Source organism: Pelodiscus sinensis, chromosome 4 (assembly GCF_052426305.1).
Source record: "Pelodiscus sinensis isolate ZL-2025 chromosome 4, ASM5242630v1, whole genome shotgun sequence".
Classification (NCBI taxonomy): domain Eukaryota; kingdom Metazoa; phylum Chordata; order Testudines; family Trionychidae; genus Pelodiscus; species Pelodiscus sinensis.
In genome coordinates this window covers 32,114,125-32,133,746 of record NC_143055.1, presented here as the reverse complement: position 1 = coordinate 32,133,746, position 19,622 = coordinate 32,114,125, and the positions used below count along the sequence as shown (strand labels likewise).

The 19,622-nt window shown below is 41.6% G+C and overlaps 1 protein-coding gene across 1 annotated transcript in view; it reads left to right on the top strand.

The window, feature by feature from the left end:
* KCNIP4 (potassium voltage-gated channel interacting protein 4) overlaps positions 1 to 19,622 on the top strand; it is a 104,314-nt gene that overhangs the window by 57,521 nt on the left and 27,171 nt on the right. Inside the window, exons 2-3 of the mRNA XM_075930666.2 lie at positions 4,858 to 4,927; positions 16,334 to 16,404. Coding sequence (XP_075786781.1) covers positions 4,858 to 4,927; positions 16,334 to 16,404 — 141 coding nt within the window. The remainder of the gene's footprint in view (positions 1 to 4,857; positions 4,928 to 16,333; positions 16,405 to 19,622) is intronic.

Genomic DNA, 19,622 nt, shown 5'->3' with positions numbered 1-19,622 from the left:
CCAGTAGATTGAGATCTACCAGTAGATCTTGGAGCCTCTGCCAAGTGATCCTGACTGGTTTGGCTGGGAAGCTATCAATCTCTCTAGGTACAGGAGTGGAGGGAGGAAAGACACCCTTACTTCAGTGCCCCCCTTCTCCCTCCACCATCCTGCACTGCAAACAGGAAACTCCTGGGGCCCATGTGGCCGCTCCAAGCCAAAGGGAAGGAGCGGCATGACAGTGGGTGGAGTGGCAACTGAAGTGCCAGTGCTTGATAGCCTCGTGGTCAAACCAGTCAGGATCACTTGTCAGGGGCTCCAATATCTACTGGTAGATCCCAATCTACTGGTTGGTGACCATTGCCATATAACAACCTTCTCTTTTCTTATCCTGGATTCTTAGCTGAAAATAAGGTGGGACGTTTTCTAATTGTCATAAGATATTTTCATAAAGTAATAAAATAGCAGCAAAACTTGCTGAGCAAAAAAAAAAAAAAAAGAAAGAAAAGAACTGACTGGGGCAGCAAAACTTAATGGGGGAGGGGGAGCCTCGTAACTAAGTACGCTTTTCCTTTCAAGTAGGAATAAGGGATCTTCCGGAAAAGGGCTTATTTTCCGCAAGATCCCGTCTAGACTGGAGCTTTTCTCCGGCAAAACCCCGAGCCGGAAAAAAGCGGCAGCCATATTCATGCAAATGCCGTGGGGGATATTTAAATCCCCCGCGGCATTTGCAATTCCGAAGTGTCTCATTAGCATCCCTTTTACGGAAAAGGGTGCCAGTGTAGACACAGCCCAGTAGATTAGTAAGGTATGATTTCCCTTTACAGATACCATATTGACTTTTCCCCAGCAAATTATGTTCATATGTGTGTATGACAATTTAATTCTTTACTATAGTCACAACTAATTTGCCCTGTACTGATGTTATGTTGTTAATAAGGTCCCAGACGTAGCTTCATCGAATATCTCTAGACCAATTTGTGCTGGAACTACTAACCCTTTATTTGTAATGACTTGTCGTGTGAACTGTGAAGTTAGAATTTCATTGCTAAACTCTCATCCTATAAGTATCAAATTAAATGTATTATCCAGCTCCATTACAGTCATTAGATGAACATGCATTGTCTTTATTAAGAGTTGGATTGGGCACTATAAAAAACCATTTTTTTAAAATTTGAGGAATCCAAATTAATGCACAGGTATTTCTCCATTATATTTTGGGATTATAGTATAAATTAAATTGAAAATTAAAACATACTCAGAGGGACAAGATGAAACAAATCAAATACCCGCAGACTGGTATTAATTGGACTTTTAAAATTAGCAGTAAATTGAAAAATTCTAGAAATGTGGAGTAATGTCTCTGGTAGAAATCACTGAAATGATTTGTCGTCTTTAATGTTATTAAGATCAGGTTGCTGCCCTTCTTGGCATTGTTTTCTGGAAGACATTGAAAGAGCCAGTGGGATGCGTGAGCTGGCAGAGAAACAAGTTCATCCTCCTGCCTCCCATTATCTGTGTCACTTCTAGGGGCCCTAGGAGGTCCCAACCAGACAAAGCCATCAAGAGAGAAGTGTAATGACATCAGCACCTCTTTCAGCTCTGGATAGCCCCTGAACAACATCTACTACTGTTCTGCGTTTGTTCCTGTGTCATTTCCTTATTTCTCCTCTGTTGCATCTTTCTCTTTTTGCCTCCTGGATAAAAAGAGCCTGCCTTACTTGGACGAAGAAAACTCTCCCTTTTGGATTACACTGCAGTAAACCTTTGCCCAGAAAGGCCAAATGAAAGCAAAGCCTTAGACAACCTGACAATGGTAAAAATTTGCCAGGTTTAGGAGTGTCTGATAAGACCATAAACTGTGTCTGTAATTTCCTACAGTTGCAAATGAAAGGGATTGTCAGAGACAAAGGCTGCATTTTCTATCTTTAGTATTCTTTTGTCTCCCCTTTTGTGTGAGTTTATCTTGTTTTCTTTTAAAGGAAACAGGATTTGACTTCAATGACCACAGCATACAACCAATTAAATTAACTTTTTTTTTCAAAAAGGAACAGTTAAAACCAGCATTCATTCAGTGTGAAAAGACTATCAATCAGATGTTTTCTCCTATTTAAGAAAACAAACAAACACACAAAACCTCCACACAGCTAATACGGTATAAGAAATTGTTCAAATTAAAAGCTTATTTATTTTTTTCAGTTTCAAATGCTTTAACTGTTCTCATTCCTTTTCTATGTGTTTAATAAAAAGTTTTGAAGATTAGTAAACAAGTGTTTTTTAAAATATTTTATCCTTTGGTGGGCCAAAGACACCCTCTTAACACAAAAGAGTTAAATTTATAAGTCTAGAAAAGAGATCATTTGAGGGGCACGGGATCTTTGTCTTGAAATATTTTCAAAATAAAATTACTAAAGAAAGAATAGAACTGTCCACTATCTCAGGGAATGTCAGCACAATGAAAAAAAGGTCTTAGAGAAGAGCTCTCGGGGAATGTTAGAACAAGGAGAAGTAAAGGAGAGGAATATTTAGGCTAGACCTTACAATGAACTTTTTTAGCAAGAACAATTGACCAGTAGAAAAGCTGTGCTTAAGATGCCATTACTGCAGCTGTCCAAGGACAGAAGTGATAAGACATCAGTGGAAATGATGTTAAAATCCCAGTGAAATTCAGAGGGTTATATTAGGTCATCAAATGGTCATTTTTGGATCTTCTGCTATACAATTCTATGAAAGGGGTTGCTTTTCAAACATTATTTCTTTCAACTGGTGTATTAATACATGAGTTAAAAATAAAGTATCACAGTTTTGGAACTAACATAATAATCTTAGCCTACAAATCGGAGATGTATTTTGACAGACAATAGATCCCATTTCACATGTAAAGAAACTAGACTGGGAATTATTATTCTTATTATTCTTCCCTCCCACCCCCGCCCTGAACTCCTATTTGATGTTTAGGATAGATTGTTAGAACTATGAATGCATTCAGTGTTCCTCATTTTGATTGTTATGAGTGTGCAGAAAAATTACATTGTAATCATGTTATCTTCCCATACCTCACATGTCCCCTTTCCTGAGTTTTGGTCCAGAAATTCCTAATTTTCCATTGCTCCAAATGGTAAGCATAGCAATGAATAAAAATTAAATGTACTAACTTGAAAGTTTTGCTTTTCTTTCCTTTCTGTTTAATAAAAATGCTTTGCATTTGTATAGTGCTTTCCATTAATGGCTTTTAGAGATCTTGGCAGTGTAGGTCAGTTTTCTTATCCTCATTTTATATTTGGGGAAACAAAGGCACTGAAAAGTTCAGTGAATTGCCAGGGTCAGAAGCCAAGTCAGGAACTGAACACAGATCTCTCAGATCCAAGTTTCCTGCACTAGCCAATAGATAACATCATCTCCCTTCTATTTCTTCTGTCTCCAAATATCATTTTATAACATAACCATTCTATTTTTCTTTCTTCCCTTTCATCTTTTTTCAATTTGCCTAGTTTCACTTCCTCCTAATCTGCCTTCCTTTTAGCCTTGTTTCCCTCTCTATCTAACTTTCTCTCCACACACAAGGAGCAATGGGAACGAGGATCTTCAGGGCTTGATTTTGCTTTTCTGTCCTGGCTTCTTTTGAGCTCAACAGCCCCATACTTTGCCCTTGTGGTGGGGTCTGAATGGAATATTGCCTCCGCGCTGTACAGCTGGCATCCATTCAGTATAAGAGCAGTTAACAGTTGTGAGGTAGCCTAGGGCCCACAGCTACATTGACAGCCCCCAAAAAGAAGGACTGCAGCAGAGCTTAGTGCTGCTTGTGTCAGTCACCCAGCTCTGTGAAATTACTGAAATGTGAGTGTGTGGCATAGAACAGCAGGTCTCCTAGGGTATGTCTACACTACCCCGTTAGTTCGAACTAGCGGGATAATGTAGGCATACCGCAATTGCAAATGAAGCCCGGGATTTGAATTTCCCGGGCTTCATTTGCATAAGCGGGGCGCCGCCATTTTTAAAACCCCGCTCGTTCGAACCCCGTGCAGCGCGGCTACACGGGGCATGAACTAGGTAGTTCGAACTAGGCTTCCTAGTTCGAACTACAGTTACTCCTCATTCATAGGAAGCCTAGTTCAAACTACCTAATTCGTGCCCCGTGTAGCTGCGCTGCACGGGGTTCGAACGAGCGGGGTTTTAAAAATGGTGGCGCCCCGCTTATGCAAATGAAGCCCGGGAAATTCAAATCCCGGGCTTCATTTGCAAGTGTAGTATGCCTACATTACCCTCCTAGTTCGAACTAGGAGGGTAGTGTAGACATACCCCTACTGTGTGTCAGGACCCCAAAGTGGGTCAGGGCCCAGTTTTAATGGGGTCATCAGAGCTGGCAATAGATTGACAGGGACCTGGGGCTGAAGCCCGAGCCTCATTGCTCAGGGGCAAAGCCAGAACCCCAGCACCTGAGGTGACTTCCATCCTGTGTGGTTGGGCTCATATTATAGGCCCCCTGCCGAGATATGAAGGTCTTGGACTTTGGCACTGTCCCCATTGCCTGAGGAGGCAAGGTTCCATTAAGCTCAGGCTTCGGTCCCCTGACCCACTCCTGGGGACATGTAATAATTTTTCTGTCAGAAGGCAGACATGCTGCAGTGAACCCCTTGCCATAGAGGAAAACCTCATTCCATGCGAAGGTCATTTAAAAATGGCTTTAAAGTGAGAAATTATTAATATTTATTTTAGAAAGAAAGAAAGAAAGAAAGAATCAGATTTTGTTTTTTCAGTATTGTAATATCCCAGATTTGTCTATATCAGCTTTATCACTTGGATGTATGAACAGCTGATTTGTTTACACTGAGGTAAATGGACAGTTTACTCATATGTCTTGTCTGTGACTTTCTTCAGGAGTGTCCCAGTGGGATTGTTAATGAAGAGACCTTCAAAGAGATTTATTCTCAGTTCTTTCCACAGGGAGGTGAGTACTCTGCACACATAATTAGTATCGCTAGCATTTACAGAGAACTGTGCTTGTGAATTTCTAAATTGGATTAATCATCCTATTGTTCATCTTAATAAACTGGTGGTATAAAGTTCTATAGAGAATTGTAAGTCTCTTAATGGATAGAAGTTTTCACAGACATGTGTGAATGTAATCGACAATAGGAGGTCTTTACAAGATGGCAGTATCTACTTGGAATACACAGTCCAAGTATCTTTTTGAAAATTAGGATTCCCTCAGTAGCTCATCTCTTTGTAAGTTTTAATGCAGATATGCCTTTTCTACTCTTCTCTCCCTCGCCCGCACCCCACCAGATCTTATGGACTGGGAATTTATGTAGAAGTTAGTTAAATGTGTGGGGCTAATTCGAATCTAGTGTATGTGGATGAAATCCCATTTACTTCAGTGGGATTTCTTTCCCTACACCAGGTCTTTTTCTATTCTCTTTATTCAGTCAAGTAATTTCCAGTGATGTACAGTAATTTCTTGATCTTCTGTCTTTAAGTATAATGAAAGTACACAATCACTTCTGTATTTTTCTTGAACCTCAGATTTTTCTTTATTTTTCTTTTTTCCTTCTATTGTTCCCACCCCACTTCTTTGATATTCAGTTGTCCCTCTTCATCTCTTTCTACAACACTGGAGAGTGGAAGGTTTCCATGGAGCTGACAATGGCCGTTACTTTTCAGCTGTATATATAAAACATTAATCAGTAACAACAAAAACTCCCAATTTTGGGGAGTTAATTTTATTTTAAATAAAAACTAGAAGGTAAGGGGGTAGTAACTCTTATGGGTTACCACTGTTGAAACTAACAACAAGCAGGAGCATTCTAAAGGAAGAACAAACCATTTAAGAAGACTAGAACTGCCTGATGATTATCTGTCTAGTTTTTTTATACCAATAAGTATAAAACTATAGTACAACTTGGACCTCCCTGGTCTGACACCCTCAGGACCTGACCGGTCCCAGATGAGGGATTTTGCCAGACCAGTGAAGGTCATTTCTGGGCTCCCCCCAGCCATGGCCTCACTACCAACCTCCCAGCCAGCTTCCCTTTGCTGCTGCCCCCTCAGTGCAAACCTCCCAGCCCTGCCACTACAAGCACAGCCCCGCTGCCAGGCTCCTGGCCTCACGGGGAAGCTCCCTTACTGGACTCCAGTTGTGTCACCAGGCAGCAACAACACTTGGGCTTCAGTCTTGTTGGGCAGCCTCCGCTGCCTCCCAGAACCACCTGACAGCTCCACTGAGTATTGCCAGGCTCTATGCTGCACTGCTTGGCAGCTCTACTGTGGTCAGGCTCCTGGTCTCTCAGGCCAGCTTCACTGCCTCCCAGTCCCATCACACAGCTGAGCCACTGGTTGGCAGTGGAGATGCAGGACTCCTGGTTGTGCTGCCAGACAGCCCTGCTGCCGGGTTCCCAACCCCACCACCTCTGGTCTCGCTGTTGAGCTCCAGCCCACCAGGCAGCCCTGCTGCCTCCCAGCACTCTCCCCCCCCCCCCCGACAAACACATACCCTGCTGCTTCTGAGCTCCCATTTTTGCTGCCACAGGGCAGCCCTGCTACTGGGTTCCCAGCCACCAACCCTTCCAGATGAGGGATGTTGGTGGACCAGAGAGGGATGTTGGACCAGGGATCTTGGTGGACCCTGGTTAAGAGAGGTTCAACCTGTATCAGATAGTACACACATAGGTTACCCTGGTTTGTAAAAGGCAACTTTTCTCACTGTATTTCACCATGCTTTAGCAAGTTCAAGCAACAGAAGAAAGAAGAAGAAAGAAACTATGAATTTTCAGTCTTCCATATTTTAACTACTAGACATTCGCCAACTTAGACCAATATAACTGAACTCACCCTTTTTCAGTCTTGCTTACCATAATATTGGTAAACTATATGAAACAAATGTCATAGCCATATAGGACTTGTTCCTACAAAGCACTGTGCATCCTCAGTTGCAAATGATTTTAAGATCATAGGGCCGGGCTACTCAACTTTGGAAGCCCAAGGGCCAAAATGTTACTCACAGCACATGCCAAGGGCCACAACTTAAGTGCAGTTGCATATACATGCAAATATATACAAATAGCTTTTTTTCACACTGACAGGAATAGATACAAAGCACTTCCCACAATGCCTTGGCACTCCCGGCACCTCTTCCCTCGCAGATAGAAACCCTTTTCCAGCCAGCCCGTGTGCTTCCATCTTTCAATTTTCACCCCGCCTGGGTGATGCCTTGCCATTGTGCATTGGGTTCCCAGTGGATCCCACCCACATAAACCCAAACTGCACTGCAGCCCACAAACAAACCGGCCGTGGGCTGTATGTTGAGTAGCTCTGGACAGAGCAAAATTCTGACCCTCCTGAAATCAGTGGCAAAATTCTCACCCAAAGCCTGTCAGCTTTCCTGAATTGAGAAATTTCTTTTCTACATATTTTGCAAAGGAGATCCACATATACTAATATCATCTTGGTGTTTGTCCACATTAAGAAGTATGAAATCCAGTGAATTCATTAATCAATAATAGGAGATGTTATGGAGAGCAATAATGTGTTTATCTTTCTCAATAAGATGCTTGCAGAGATTTTTAAAAAAGTTAATCAGAATTCTGTTATTGCAACTCCACTTTCTACCTCCCATATCTTTGCTCATAATTCTCCTTGCATCAGGAGGAATTTAAATAACATTTATTTTAGAAAATTAAAACATGTAAACAGCTATCACCATCTAAATGTTTTGTTAGTCTAGAAAGTGCTACCAGACCATTTGTTGTTTTTTTTCTGTAACAGACTCGGCTACCCCCTAAAGCTTCTGACCATAAATTTAGTATGTGATCGGTTGGAATTGTGAGAGAAGATAGCATTTAGGTCAGTTTCTTCTCTTGGTTATACCAATTTTACATCTGTGAACTCTATTGACTTCTGTGGAATTAGTTATAATTTGCACTAGTGTCAGTAAGCTCAAAATCTTTCCTGTAAAGTTTGTTTTCTTAGAGTACTTCGCATTGAACAGAGGTACAAATGAATGAGTTGACAAGATTATTCAAGGACATTGTTAATAGTGGCTCAGCTATAACCCATAGCCACATACACAGTTTCCTTAAACTCACTATCCCCATATGCTTCACTGTGTTCTTCATTAGAGCTGCCATATTGTTACCATGTAATAAGATTCAAGTAATCCTTATAAAGTACATTGGAAGAATAGTGATTGACATGTTGGTCATACATGGAGATATATGTTCCTATTTCAATCCATGGCAGGTGGAATTTTTAAAAGTGCCCATCATTGACCTAACTCTGCTTCCATAATGTGAGCAGAGTTCGCCCAATGTAAAGTTGCTTTTTAAAATCCCATACTGAAACTTTACTCATTTACAAAATTCAGACCAGTTATGCAGCCAATTTGAAAATAACTTGTAATCCTGGCTTCCTTAAACACTAACAAAGTCATATTTATTGTCTGTTAGTGCCATGGAGCTTACAGATGTTTTATGCATCACTTTTTAACTTTTGTGTAATGTAGATGGATAACTTTCATTGCAAGAAGCCCCTGTTAAAGACACTTGTTTCACACTGATATTTTTCATATTCAGAAAACTCAATGTCCTAATTAATATTTTTAAAAAGTAGTTTGGTATTTTAAAAAATGAACTCTTCATCTCTGACTTTCTGCTGAATCTTTATTGTTCTAGTCAGAGATAATATATTTATGCACTGTTGTAAGAGCAAGTACAATATAAATTCATGTCTTCTTTCACTTTTTGTTGTGAAATAATGTTTTCATTCTGTTCAAATCATATCAATACACAATGGAAAAAAAATGTGATTTGATAGTGTAATCCTCATTTGGACAGAAATCCCACAGAGATTTGGTCAGATAAGGATGATAACATCCAGTGATGTTAAGAATTTTCAGTAGTTTAGAATTAGGACAGACTCCAATCCTATGCAGAGTACCACAAGGACGGATCACTTCATGAAGCTTCATTGGTTTCATTTGGGCTCTTTGCTTCTCGGGTATTCAAGATACCATGGCTCTGCAATGATTTATAGACCATCTGTATAAATTACAGATCCAGATTATCAGATGTACACTTCTAAACAATGGCTGGATTGCGAGCTGAGCTGTCTTGAAACTCTGGCATAAATAGTATATGTATTTAGAGTCATAGAGGTTAAGGCAAGAATGGACCACCAGATTATCCAATCTGACTTCCTGAATATCACAGCCACCAACACAACCCAGCACGAGCACAGTAAATCTCACAACCAAAATTAGACAAAATGTTGAAGTTCACAGGAGACAATTATGTGTCACAGGCAGAGAATGGGCGGGACTGAGGTACATCAAAGCTAGAGGCCCCTTCAGTGGCAGGCAATTGATTAATGAGCTATATTTGATCCCAGCAAGTGACCTACATCCCACACTGCAGAGGAATCCAAAAAAAACCAAAGTCAGTGCACAGCTGATCTCGAGGAAAATTCTTTCCCACCCGCACATATGAACTGAGAGAAAGAAAGGGAGATGCCCTTTCAGAGAGCCATCCCACTCCACCCAATGCCCCATCTCTAGCTGTGCCCCTCACTGCTGCTTCACAGGAAGTAGACAGAAAATAAAAATCTGAGAGTACACTGGGCAAAAAAATAAAAATAAAATAAATCCTTCATGACTCCTATAGATAACTAACTGAAATAGTGAAGCATGACATTCTAGTAATATAAGACATAAACCAGAAGGAATTTGTCCCAGGGCTGCTGATCTCTTCTCAGCCCTACCTCCAATTACATTTGAGATCTTTTGTTTGTTTGCAGTTCAGTTTTCTTGGATTTTTTACGTACATCTGAATATTCAAAAGAATAAATAGATTAGCTTACTATAGAGAAACAGGTGCAGGGTACACCTAGAATCATTATTCCTGTACTGTGTGTAGTTATATGCATCAGCAGCTCATATAGTGTGAACAAATATAAAAGGTGAGACAATTTCTTGTTGAATCTTCCCATTCCATTTGAGAAAATCAGCTGTGGTGTTTTTCCTCTGTATGGCAAACAAGTAGCTTCTACCAGCTGTCACCAGACACTAGTTTCACGTTACCAGTCAAATCATTTCATTAAAGTACAGGAGAATTGGGAAGGAGCAGAAATGGCACAAAAGTGTGATTTGGATTTCAGATAAGAATTCAGTGTTCAGTTCAATGGATGTGTTCACATACCACCAAAAAAAAATTTCAGACTTGAGCCCTAACCTTTCAGGTCACAGATAAAGTGGACTTACTGGGCCATTATTAAATTGTTTACCCTTGCTGTTCAAAAGGCAGAGACAGATTTTGCTCCGCCACTGCAAGCACAGCCCCGCTTGGGCTTCAGGGTTGTTGGGCAGCCCTGCTGCCTCCCAGCCTCACCTGGAAGCTCCACCAGGCAGCAGCAAGGCCACTGGGCTCTTTGCTGCACTGCTCAGCACCTCCACTCCTGGGTCCCTGGCCCTGCCGCCAGGCAGTCAGCCACTGGGGCAGCTCTATTGCCTCCCATTCTCGCCATGCAGCTGAGATACTGGTCGGCAGCAGGAATGCAGGACTCCTGGTTGCGCTGCTGGGCGGCCCTGCCGGGTTCCCAGCCCCATCGCCTGGCAACCCCACTGCCTCCCAGTGTCTCTGAGCAGCCTGCCAGACATCCCTGCAGCCTCCCAACCCCACCACTGCACCCTCCTCCTACAGTGTTGCCACTGGGTAGCAGCCATGCTGCTGCTGAGCTCCCAGTTTCGAAGCCCTGTATCTCACTCTGCAGTCTTTTCTTGAAGCAAAATTCTAGTCATCCTTGATGGCTGTTTTACCTGCACAAGTACTGCAGAAATAGGGACCTAAAGAATATTTTTAAATATACAGATTGCTATAAAGAATATATTTTGAAAACATGGACAATTGTTATTCATATACCATGATACATATGATAATTAAAAATGGAATTATGTTCCTTCAGTCATTTGTCGTCTGAACAAGGCAGTAAAAAATAGAAAATCGTTTCTTTAATGAATTTATATTCACTCTAAATAGACAATAAATGGGAAAACTTTTACCATGATATTGAGAAGAATTATTAAATCAGTGTACATTTAATTATAATTCTATAAGCATAGCTTATTGCATAGAGTTCCCATAGCAGCATCCACAGCACAGCAAATCTCCTATTAATACATTGCAGGAATTTTTTGTATTAAAATTTCAGCTATACATTGGAATCTGCAGCCTTACAGTACTAGAAATAATAAAGTGGGGATTTGCTTTGTGGTTGGTACTTAGCCATTTAACCAGTATTGTGATCTTCTGTGTCACAATAGGATTTTCTTTTTTAATTCAATGAAAATGCATTAGTAGCCAATGTTCAAACAGTGCAGAGCTTGTTCTTACGACAAGTAATGTATATAATACCAAATTAACATATTGTAATAAGGGCTAATACTTGACTTAATCGGATGAGTTTAATACTTGCCATGGATTTGAAGTCCTTATTCAGATAAAAGTCATGAGAATGGGTTGTTTTTTTAAATTCAGAATGGAATTTTGCCTGCATTAGGAGTGCATGAGATAGCCTAGAGAAAATGCTATTGGTATATCCAATGCAAGAAGATTGTTTTGGCCCTTCACAGCATGACCAGTTTTTCAAGTTTAATATGATTTTGCTAAAACAAAAATGGAAATAGTATACAGGAGCCAACAGCTTAGTCCCTTGTAGATCCTTGTAGGTAGAAAAGGACTTCTCAGGCATTAACAAGGCTGCTCCTTGATGAGACCTTGTGTTGTGGCACTCAGGAGTGCTGCCGCTAATGCCAGAAGGTGTGACCTGGAGTACAAATTCTGATCTGATATGATGCGGAAGGTAATGAAACAGAAGGGTAACAGAATAGTGTAGACTAGAGGGTTACTATCACAGGATCAGAGGACTGAAAGGGCCCTAAAGAGGTCTTCTAATCCAGTTTCTTGCACACAAGAAAGGACTAAGTATAGATTGAATCTCTCTGATCTGGTACCCTTGGGACTAGCCCGATGCCAAACTAGAGAATTTTCCGAACCACTGGAGGTCATTATTGTTGAGCAGCATTAACAGGCACGTCTACACAGCAGGGCTTAACTTGAAAGAAGCTACACAAATTGAGCTATGTCAATTGTGTAGCTTATTTCAAAATTGCTTATTTCGACTTTTGGTGCTGTCTACATAGCACTTATTTCAAAATAGTGTACTCTTCTTCTAAATTCCCTCACTCCTCATAAAATAAGGGTTACAGGAGTCCTCCAGCTTGACAGTATTTTGACAGGTTAAAATAACTGCTAGCTGTGTAGACGCAGACTGTTATTTTAAAATAATGCTAGTTATTTTGACATAGCCTTAGAGAAGACATGTAGTGGTAAATTAGAGCTAAATAATGGCACAGAACATTGAGAGCCAGGACTGGTGGCTGTAAACAAACTTTATAGGACCACAGGAAACTTGGCCACACCCATCATAAGTGAACATCTGGCTAATTAAAATCATGCCAGACCATGGATGTTGGTAGTTCAGATTGTGCCAGATGCAAGAGCTTCTGCTTATATTATCTAGACCATCCCTGAGTCATATTTGTCTAATCTGTTCTTTAAAATTTCCAATGACTGACTGCAAAACCTCCCTCATGGTTTTAATTAGGGTGAACAAACTGGAGCAGAGGAAAAATAAAAATCTGAACATTCCTGCCAAATTAATACCATTTCAGAGTTGGAAAACTTTTGTTATCTATGATAAATATGCACACTTCTGTGTTCACTGTACAGCCAGGACCCAAAGTAACAAAATACTCCAAAGAAGACTTTCCTTATGCTGTTTCTGGACTGGCTGGATCAAAGCTATATAGAAGAGATCCTGATTTTACAGATTGCATAATAATTGCAAGTCCCTTTGGGAGTGAGCTGGATAAGCTTCTGGCAAGCACTCAAACTTTTCAATACTTGGCCAGACACAAGTTTACCCATCACTTAGTTTTAAAATCTGCCTACACACACAATTCCAGTCTTTAACCATTCCTTCTGTCCTGGAGGGAGGGAGTGCCCAAAGCTGAACTCCAGCACTATCCTGAATGGAGTACACAGACTACAAGAGGTTCTTATTATTTTATTATATAATATTTGTATAATCATAACACTAGTCATGGACTTTGCCCTTGTTGTGCCAGCTGCACAAACACAGAACAGAACATATGGTCCCTGCTCCACAATCAAAGTATAAGAAATGATATAGCAGGTGGATATGGACACTGGAGAGTATAAGAAACAATGAGAGAATATTCTGCTGAATGATAGCATTGACCTCAGAACACCAGCATCCTGCCATCCACAGGTTTTTTTGTAGGCATCAAGGAGGCAAAGGAGAATTAAAACAATTGATTTGGATGGTGGATGCTGAGGAGGTTGATGATGGAGGATGATGAGGTAGCTTCATGAATGATTATGGGGAGCACCCACATACCCAAGTACTAATGGCAGCATAGAAGAAAAGTGGATGATGGACACCGGAAACATGGATTGACCGGAGGCAAGAGTCAACCTTTCAATAGTGGATCAGATATGGATCATGAAGGTCCTTGGAAATTCGGACAAGTGCCTTGGAAATTAGGACAAGGGGAAGACAATGGAGGGATGCAAAGAAAGAGTTTGTGTGTCTAAAGCAACATGCTACAACAGCATTCTGCGGATATGTCTACACCACAGGTAGAAGCATGTCTCCTGGCTTGGGTAGACAGAATCTCACTAGTTTCACTTGAGCTAGCACATTAAAAATAGCTGTGTTAACACTGCAGGATGTGTGGCAACTTGAACTAGACACACAAACTTGAACCCAGGAGTTTGATGGGCTTTGATTCAGGCAGCTAGCTTGAAATGCCACACATAAACTAGCACAATACAAATAGCATAAGTAGAGCTAGTATGAATATATCTACCTAGGCTGGGATATGAGTTTAGTATCCCTTAGTGGATATGAGCTGATCGAGATTACATTTGTCAATGCCAAAGAAAGGATGTCGCAGAAACTGAGACACAAATGATGGTGACTGGATAGGAGAGGCTATATCTTAGAGATGTTCTGGAAAAATACCTGGTGAAATTTAGATATAGCCTGGATGAGAGGCTCTAGAGAGGGGTCTGAGTTGAGCATGACACCCAGGTTACAAACTTTAGTGAGTGACATACAGAATAGTGCTATCATCCACAGTGGCTGAAAAGAGAGGCAGCAGGCATGACGTGGAGTGTAAGAAAATTTTACTTTGAATAGACGAAGATAGGCCTGGGGTAGAGAGGTAGGTTGGTGAGTTATCCCCATACCCATGGTAGTTGAATTTGTGCTTGCAGGTGAGATCATTCAGGGGTAAAGTATACAGAGAGAAATGAAAAGAACCAAGGACAGGGCCCTGTGGAACCTGCACAGAACCAGATAAGGCTGGATGAGGAGGAGCCTTCAAAGGATGCACTAAAGGACTGATTAAAAAGATAGAAAAAAAACCAACATAGGACAGAGTCACAGAAGCCACGGGAGAAGAAGATTTAAAGAAGAATATGGTCAACAGTGTCAAAGGAGGGTCAGGATCAGTTTCCAGTGTGGTTAACAAAGAGCCAGTTTCCAAAAGACATGGAATTTTGTTGATGGACCTTGTGTCCATGGGGTAGGGAGACACCTTGTGATTTTGTCCTCCCTTTTTACTTCCCTCTGTCTGTGGCATGAGGAAGGAATGGATTTCCGTAAAGCTAATCCTAGGAGTAGACAGTGGAGATTCTCCCTTGTGTTGTAGGTTGTATGGTAAGAGCTCTGTAACTCGCACACTGGAATCACTTAAAAAGCCTGTTATACAAGAGTTTGACAGGGGGTGCCATGCCCCTCCTCTATGTTTAATAAAGTTGTGGCCTGATGTTTTAAACCAATCCCTGCATCTATCCTCACTTGCTGATGTATCTGGATCAATAACATAAAATAGAACCTAAAATCCCTCCCTGAGGTGCCTAATCATAGAATTCCCTCCAGGATTTACATCCTAGCTCCTTAGTTTCCACTCTCTTGCAAGATCCTCACTCACCTGATCCTAAGCTGGAGTAATGATCTGCACCTGCTACAATGAGATCGCTGAAATTTATCACCTTCTGGTATGGTCATCCCTTCTCCTGAAGCAACACCCAGAACACCCATCTTTGGTTTTCTCTGCCTAACTTTGAGTGATTAGTTTAAATCTTTCTTTGCCGCAGTTCCTTATCTATAAAATAATAGCACTTCTTTGCCTCACAAGGAATTTCTCAGACCAAAATTAATTCAAATGTGTGAGCTCCTTAGTTATTAAGGTAAAAGCACTATAGGAAAGCCAATGCAATTACACAAAGCAGGGAAATATTCCATTATAAACAGTGGTCAGGAAAGTAGGGCAAGTAATACCTCAGGCAGTATGTGCTTGCATGGTGTTCAAGCATAGGTTTTGGGTGTGCACCGGGGTGGGAATGGAAATCCGGAGGATAACTGTTTGGAGCTCAGAGAGAAGAAGGCTGCTGTTGTGGTTAAGGCAGTAGACTATGACTCAGATCACATCTGATCTGATTTTTTTAACAGAAGCTCTCAGTCCACTTAGTTCTTTGTGCCTCAACTCTGTATCAATAAAAAGATGAAAATATTACCCTATGGTACAATGGAGGTGTCAGGACAAATTCCTTAGTGTTTGTGCACAGAAAATCCTCCAAATAAAACAAGCTTCACTTTTGAGCTTAGGCAGTCCCTAACCTGAGAGAGCCATGTGTAAATATAAAGAGGTTTGGCAAATTTTTTATTGTGTGTACTTCCAGTGCTCATTCATGTTGAAGCCTGCTGGCAGGTTCAGTTACAAACTGGATAACACAATTCCCTTGAAAATAAAAAATAACCCACTAAGTGCAGTGACAGTTGTGCTTTGTTTCTTCCTTAAAAGTGAACAAATGAACATCTTCTGCAACTCTAGATACAGAACTCGTTATGGTCCCTTATCTGAGTAGCAGAGCCCTGAGCAAATGCCAATTGTTCATAGACACTGAGCATAGTACAGTAGCCACAATAAAATCATACTATAGTGACTGATGCCTTCTATGTAATAATGAAGATCAGATTACATAAGGATAGTCTGGACTAGATTTTTAGAATGCATATTTAATGGTGTAGTTATTTGCACCTAGAATTTTGTTCCTGCAAAACAGGGAAACCTGATGAAGGTTGGAGATAAAATTTAGCCTTGTTTGTAGCTAAAAATTTTAATGAAAGAAAATTAAAGAAAATGTGTTTTAGGGCACAAGGTATTTTTTAAAAAATGTACTTACTAAGGAACACTCTTGCTGTTTTTAAATTTTAGATTCCACAACTTATGCACATTTTCTCTTTAATGCATTTGATACTGATCACAGTGGAACTGTGAGTTTTGAGGTAAGTGCTCTTATCCATTTTGAACTCTGTGTATGTACCTCTGTTGCTCACCAAGTTAGCTTTTTTAAGCAGTGGTCCAGATTTAAATGTTTCCACGGTATTAGCAGTAGCCACTATTATTTTACAACTGCATCTTTCAGTATTGTAATTCAAACTGTGCTGCTGATGTAATGTTCATTTAAAAGGCAACCTAAATTAGATGCAAGTGACATATAACCACATATGAGCTTGCTAAATGCCTCCTGTGAGATGACAAGTGCTCTCAACTCCAATTAAAGTTAATGGGATTTGAGGGGCGGGTGGGGAAAGGATTACTCACATTCACAAGTAGTTTCTAGGAGCAGGCTTTACTTTTAGAAAATGTGGCTTCACAGCAAATGTACTTTATGACATAAGCATTTAAAATAAGCTCTTCCTCCACTTATATGCCTAGACATGATTTCAGGGTTCTGCACTTTTCCTGCCATAGTGGATGACATCATCAACAGCATGCTAAATAGCACAACTCCCTGGTGTGTTTTTTGGAGTAGTGATGTGGGTCTTCAAATATTGAACAAAAAACTTGAACTTAGGTCAGAGAATTTCAAAAGCCTTTCAATTCACCTCTAAAGAATATGTTTATTTTATTTCATGTCCGCCATGAGCAGTGACTGTTCCCTTCACCGTTAAGTCCATGACTAGCTAAAATAAACCCACTTTTTAATTTGCCTGAAATTTCTTGTGTGTATTACTTTGTAAGGACATGTCTACATAGGGAAATTATTTCAAAATAACTAATTCTGAAATAACTCCTGAACTAACTATTTTGAAATAGCACATCCACATTACAAGGCAGAATCGAAATAGCACAGAATTATACTGATTGGATCCTGCATTGCATTTAAAGCCCCCGGAAACACGCTAGAGAGGGCACCAGGAGAGAGGACACTTCCTGTAACTGATTGCTGAGGTTAGCTGAGACACGTGCTTAAAGGGGCTTCTCTCTTTGGTCGCATCTCACACTGCTCTACTTCACTGCCTACCCTCTTGTGGGACATCAAACTCATGCTGTGTGCTCTAGTTGCCCTTGTGGACACCACAGCACTGACTACATGGAGCCGGAGCTGCTGCACAGCAGTGCCAGGCTCACAGGTCTTGTGCTGCACCCATGGCGCAATTGTTCCACACTGCCCATGTGCTGATTTAGGGCCATGACAAACAGCCTGGATGGGGGGAAGGGGAGAGAACTTCTTCACCCAGGCCCTGGTGCTCCTGATGCAGAAAATGGTCCAACATTCGCTGCACACCGTGGAATGCCACTTCCAGTTCCAATGGGTGAGACCTCATCATCCTGCAGTCATGGGATGATGTGGCTCCAGGACTTTTGCATGTGGAAAGCCACCTTCCTAGAGCTCTGTGAATGGCTCCCCCCTTCCCTCAGATGACAGGACACCCAGATCAGACCCGCCATCCCCCTCCAGAAGTGTATCGCCATTGCCCTCTGGAAACTTGCCACGCCTGACAGCTACCAATCTGTGGGGAACCAATTTGGTGTGGGGAAATCCACAGTCGGGGCCGTGCTTATACAGGTAGTAAAGACCATCAACACTATCCAGCTATGGAGGGTCATCACCCCTAGGGAACATCAACCGCATTGTCGCTGGCTTTGTCACCGCTTATCCCAATTGTGGGGGCAGAAACAGCCCACATCCAAATCCTGGCCTCCAACCACTGTGCATCAGGGCTTATCAACAAAAAGGGATACTTCTTCATGGTGTTGCAGGCCATAATGGACCACAGGGGATGGTTCATGGACATTTATGTTGGGTGGTCAGAGAAGGTCCATGATGCGCACATATTCTGGAGCTCAAGCCAATTCCAGAAGATGAATGCTGGCACTTTTTTCCCCAATTGTGCCATCAGGACTGGGGACATGGACATGCCTATGTGCATCCTGGTCAACACAGCTTACCCCTTGATTCCCTGGCTCATGAAGTCCTACATGGACAGCCTGGACCTCACTGAAGAACAGTTCAGTGCCAGGCTCAGCAGGTGCCACATGGTGGTCGAGTGTTCCTTCCACCACTTGAAGGGGAGGTTCAGGAGTTTCATCACCCACCTGGACCTCAGCACTTGAGACATCCCCTATATGATGGCAGCCTGCTGTGTGCTCCACAACATTTGAGAGCAAGGGGAAGACTTTTCTGCCAGGGTGGGGGGCAGAGGCTGAGTACCACTGCCATACAGAGAGCACATCAGGGGGCTGTGCTCATCCAGGCGGGCCCAAGGGACAGTTTCAGCCAAGGCCACCAGTGAGGGATGAGGCTTGGACTGGCGTCTGCCTCAGGAAACTCGGAAGGCTTCAACTGCCCAGGAATCATAGAATCATAGAATAATAGGACTGGAAGGGACCTCGAGAGGTCATCGAGTCCAGCCCCCCGCCCTCAAGGCAGGATCAAGCTCCGTCTACACCATCCCTGACAGATGTCTATCTAACCTGTTCTTAATTATCTCCAGAGAGGGAGATTCCACCACCTCCCTTGGCAATTTATTCCAATATTTGACCACCCTGACAGTTAGGAATTTTTTCCTAATGTCCAATCTAAACCTCCCCTGCTGCACTTTAAGCCCATTACTCCTTGTCCTGTCCTCAGAAACCAAGAGGAACAAATTTTCGCCTTCCTCCTTATGACACCCTTTTAGATATTTGAAAACCGCTATCATGTCCCCCCTTAATCTTCTTTTTTCCAAACTAAACAAGCCCAGTTCATGAAGCCTGGCTTCATAGGTCATGTTCTCTAGACCTTTAATCATTCTTGTCGCTCTTCTCTGTACCCTTTCCAATTTCTCCACATCTTTCTTGAAATGTGGCGCCCAGAACTGGACACAGTACTCCAGCTGAGGCCTAACTAGTGCAGAGTAGAGCGGCAGAATGACTTCACGAGTTTTGCTTACAACACACCTGTTGATACAACCTAGAATCATATTTGCTTTTTTTGCAACAGCATCACACTGTTGACTCATATTCAACTTGTGGTCCACTAGGAAGTCTCAGCACCACGTATTTGGAGGCCTCAGCAGTTTTTGAAAGCAAAAATAGTCTGGCCACAGGTTTTTTGGGAAAAAACCCTTTTTCGAAAAAAAGCCCACATAAACCTCATTTTTTAAGGAAGAGCGTTTTTTTTTGAAAAAGGGGTTTTTTTCCCAAAAAAAGTGTCCAGACTACTTTCACTTTCGAA